Source organism: Crotalus tigris, unplaced genomic scaffold (genome assembly GCF_016545835.1).
Source record: "Crotalus tigris isolate CLP2741 ecotype Arizona unplaced genomic scaffold, ASM1654583v1 scf7180000017551.9496454, whole genome shotgun sequence".
Classification (NCBI taxonomy): domain Eukaryota; kingdom Metazoa; phylum Chordata; class Lepidosauria; order Squamata; family Viperidae; genus Crotalus; species Crotalus tigris.
Genome location: NW_024096469.1, coordinates 6,638,046 through 6,642,554, shown reverse-complemented (window position 1 = coordinate 6,642,554; position 4,509 = coordinate 6,638,046). Strand labels below are relative to the sequence as shown.

At 47.5% G+C, this 4,509-nt stretch overlaps 1 protein-coding gene across 1 annotated transcript; it reads left to right on the top strand.

The window, feature by feature from the left end:
* The first annotated feature begins 536 nt into the window (after nucleotides 1-536).
* Nucleotides 537-3,679, top strand: CBX8 (chromobox 8). The gene is made up of 5 exons (XM_039345748.1): nucleotides 537-787; nucleotides 1,335-1,378; nucleotides 1,591-1,656; nucleotides 1,779-1,845; nucleotides 2,103-3,679. Exons 1-5 carry the CDS (start codon nucleotides 719-721, stop codon nucleotides 2,937-2,939), a joined length of 1,083 nt encoding a protein of 360 aa, XP_039201682.1. The 5' UTR covers nucleotides 537-718; the 3' UTR covers nucleotides 2,940-3,679.
* The last annotated feature ends 830 nt before the right edge of the window (nucleotides 3,680-4,509 follow it).

The following is a 4,509-nucleotide window of genomic DNA, read 5'->3' as shown; positions in this document are numbered from 1 at the left end:
GGGAGGGGGTGGTCGTTGTTTATTTAGCTGGAGTAAGGAAGTCGATTAAAAAAGAAAGAAAAGCTTCGCCTGTCTCCAGGCTCTATAAATGCCATTGATTTATTCCCCCCACACATACACACGAGGGGAGGGGATTGAAATTGGGCTAGCGGATTGGAGGAGTGCGAGGAGCAAGGCTGGGTATGGAGGAGGAGGAGGGGTGGGGAGGGGGCTCCCGCTCCCCTCCCCCTGCCTCCCCTTGCTTCCCCCACCAGACAGCTGAAGACCCCCTCCGTCTCGCTTTCTCCCCGCAGCCGCTCCGGAGGTCCCCCTCCCAGCTCCCCCTGCTGGGGACGCAGCCTCCCTGCCCCCCTCCGGGATCCCTGCTCCTTTGGCTCCACCCCTTTGTGATTGAAACGCCGATCACGTCGCGAGGAGGCGGGGGCGGTGGGAAGGGAAGGCTGGGGAAGAGCCGAGCCGAGTAGGATCCGAGCCAGGGCTTCGGCAAGAGCGGCCTCTCCCTCGGACGAGCGGCTGGGCGGGCGGGCGGGCGGGCGAGCAGGCAGGCAGGCTAAGCCAGCAACAAGTGCGCAGGCAGGGAGGCAGGCGAGGCGAGGCGAGGGAGGGCGAAAGCTGACGTCAGCGAGCGGAGTATTATGGTCTGGGCTGTGCTGGCTGCCGCCACTGCCGCCGCCGCCGCCGCCGCCGCCGCTTTTCTGCTGCCAGCGGCCGAGTAAACATGGAGCTCTCCGCCGTGGGCGAGAGGGTCTTCGCGGCCGAGGCCTTGCTCAAAAGACGCATCCGGAAAGTAGGTGCCCCGGCGCCGCCTGGCAGCGCAGTCTCGGCTTTGTGCGCGCGGCACCGAACCCGCCAGGCCCGCCCGAGGCCGCAGGCAGGCAGGCGGAGGAGCGAGGCTCCGCACGGCTCCCTCCTTTCTGCAGCAGCGCTTTGCTGCCTGCCGCTCCCCCTTTCGGCTCGCGCGGCGCAGATTGCCACCATCTCGAGCGTCGCGGACCCTTCCCCCCACCCACCCACCCCCCGCCTTAAATGCATGCACGTTTTGGCTGCTGCGGCTATCTTTTGCTGCACGCAGCTCTGCATGCATATTGGATCCCGGGTTGCAGCACGCCCCCTTTTCATGCATGGATATTTTTTTTTCCGCCTTTGCAGCTTGCCTTTGCATTTTCGTGGCATGCTTTGGGCTGCTTGCTTTTTTGTGTTTTTTGTTTTTTTTTTAATTGACGCATGCGGTCGGGAACACCTTTGATTTTTAGAGCGAGTACATTGTAACGCCGTTTATTTAGTACGCTCTCCTGAAATGCGGGCTCATTTGTTTCTTCTTGACACAACTGCAGGGTCGTATGGAATATCTGGTGAAATGGAAAGGCTGGTCTCAGAAGTAAGTAGACCTCAGTGCAGTCTAATGTAGCAAAAAATGCAGTAGGACTGGAGGTAATGCTTTGTTGAGTAGACAGAGGGACATTATCCCCCCCCCCCAGAAAGCTACCTTCCACTGCTGTGTTTTGGAAGATAAGGAGGGGGAAATTATTTTCTTTTTCTTTCTCTTTTTTTCCCTCCCTCTCTGTTTGACTTTCTTTTACTTTTTCCTAGGTACAGCACCTGGGAACCAGAGGAAAACATTCTAGATGCCCGCCTGCTGGCTGCTTTTGAGGAAAGGTATGTCTGTTTGAGGAAACCTACATCTTTATTAGAGCCATAACACTGTGTTTCAGAGCACCATTAAATCATTCTGTGTCCTTACAATGCCTGCATTTATTTTTTTAAAAAACCACATTTAGGGAAAGAGAAATGGAACTTTATGGTCCTAAGAAACGTGGCCCCAAACCCAAAACCTTCCTTTTAAAGGTAAGAAAAACAAATACAAAGAGCCATGGTTTTTTTTTGAGTTTCTGCTGTGATCATAATAGAAAATGCAACTTTTTTTTCTTAATTAAAAGGCCACATTTTGAAGAACCAGCTTCTTTTCTGCTCTGTCTCTGGATTGTGTGTGTGGATGTGTGTGTTTGAGTGCGGGGAGGGGGTTCACTCTGCCTTTAAGCTGTGTTGACAACATTGTTGGAGCACAGGACTAAAGAAGTGTAGTTGCTTTCACTCTTTTACAGGCCCAGGCCAAAGCCAAAGCCAAAACATATGAATTCCGTAGTGACTCTGCTAGGGGCCTCCGAGTACCTTATCCTGGACGATCTCCCCAGGAACTGGGCTCTACTTCCCGGGCTAGAGAAGGACTGAGACAAATTCCGCTACCTCCTCAAAGCAGCCCCACCACCTCTGTCCCCAACATGCCTCGAATGGAGCCCATCCAGGAAAACAGGGTTGGGGCAGAGGAAGACCGATCTGAAGGCGCCTTTAAAAAGCGAGGTCCAAAGCCCAGGAAAGACCTACCTGAAATGGCAGAGGTTGCCTCAAAGCGGAAATCAATGGAGCCTGGTGACAAGATGGTGGTGGACTACCTAAAAGCCAGAAAATTGGAAGAGGCAGCAAACTCTGGGACAGCAAAATTCAGTTCAGGACACAGTGTTATCCAGTTAGCCAGGAGACGGGAGCCTGAGTTACCCAGTGCTGTTCCCAACCCAAGGGCAGAAGCTGGCATGAAGCTGGGTGCACCTGAGACTTACCCTCCTAGACTGACCAAGCACAGGGCGGATTTCCTGGATTCCAAAGGGCAAAGTGGTTTGGACTTGGGGGCTTCTAAGATCTTGCACAGCTCTGCGAACCAAGGCAGCTTATATCGAGATGGCCTAGGGACGCAGGCTGGCAGGCCTTCCCTCATCGCCCGCATTCCTGTCTCCCGGATCCTGGGTGACCCAGAAGAGGAACCTTGGAGCCCATCTCTCAACAATTTGGAGAAAGTAGTAGTGACTGATGTGACATCCAATTTTTTGACAGTAACCATCAAGGAGAGCAGCACAGACCAAGGGTTCTTTAAAGAAAAGCGGTGAATTCCTCCAGAGAAGAAAAGTCATTGAAAAGCTTTGGATAGAGGTCGGCTGAATTGGGATTTTTTAAAAAAAAAACTTTTATTTTTAAACTTTTTTGGACAGGCTTGCTTTTCAAATATCTGTCCTTAATTCTGTTCTTTATCTCTCCCTCCCCACCCCAACCTTGCCACCAATTTCAGTTTTGTTTGAAAAAATTATCTCTAGAGTTATATTTTCTATTAGATGTAAATATGTTATTTAAAGAAAAATACATATATATATATCTATATACATACATATAAATATATATATTTCAACTCTTAAGTTGTTTGTTGCTTTTTTTTAATTTAAGGCCTTTGAAGAAGGATATTAAAACAGAAAAGTGATGCATCTCTTGCCTCAACTGCAAGAGCTGGTGTAGATAATGAATGATCCTGTTAGTCAATCATAACACTTTGATTTAATTTTTTTCCAATTATTTCTCCTTCCTTCCCACAAATATGATGTTGACTGAAAATATGGAGATATTATATTCATCTGGGGACTGAAAAAGCTCCAGGGTTTTTTTTTTAATTGCTATACTATAAGGTGTTGCTTTGTACAATCAAGTGTGCTGTATACACAACTGTTCTGGCTGGACAGCTGAAGTAAGCACTTGACTTTACAGTATTGTCTTGCTTTGTTTTGCTCCAGTTGAAAAAAAAAGTTGTTGTTCTAAAAAGTGTCCATTAAAAACAGTTGAAATATGTTTTAGCAAAGAAGTATTAACTTGAATACCTTTTCTTGCAAGGGAGAAGGGGATGTGTAAGATTTTTTTTAAAGTGTAGCTGCTGTTATGCACTTTAATATGACTGTCATAGAGGGAAAGTGGGAGTAGTAGAGGAAATTGAGCTGATAGTTTAATTTTGATTTTTTTCCCCCTCCTGATCTTTTCCCTGCTCACTCCAATAAGAAAATCTGTTTACATTCCTTACATGCCAGAAAGTTGGGAGGGAAGCATCTGACTGGTCATATTCTCAGTGTTCCTGCTGTTATTTTGAAAGTGGATTTTCCAACTTCCCCCAGTGTTTGTAGCTCCTTTATAGGCTATTAGATTAATGTGTGGCATAAAATCATGATGTTCTTCATTACATTCTCAATTTCTGATTAAGGATACACTGACAACTTCCCGTGTAATGGAGCTGGGAAAGATCAGTTTCAGAGTTAGCTGTTTTTAAAGCTGAATTTCTTTCATTTTTTTTAGAAAGAAGCATCTGTTCTGATCCCCCTCCCCCCCAGTTTCTAAGCCAAGTGATTAAAAAAATGCTTGTCCACTTTAAGCAAACATTTAAACCATTTTTCTGCTCCCTTGAAGATGAACTCTGCTTAACTTTTCAAGAAAGGGTTTTGGTTGTGCTTTATTCTGTAAAGCTCCCGATTAAGAGGGAACCTGCAGAGGAAATTGGGGGGGAGGGTCCTTTCCTTGGCTTTTAGCAGGTGCTGTGGTATCCCAATAGATATTGATTTAAGCATCTTTTGTTGGTTCAAAAAGCACAAATCTGCCTCCCAGCCCCTAAGGGCCTAGCAAAGGGATGTGTTGACTTCTCTGTTC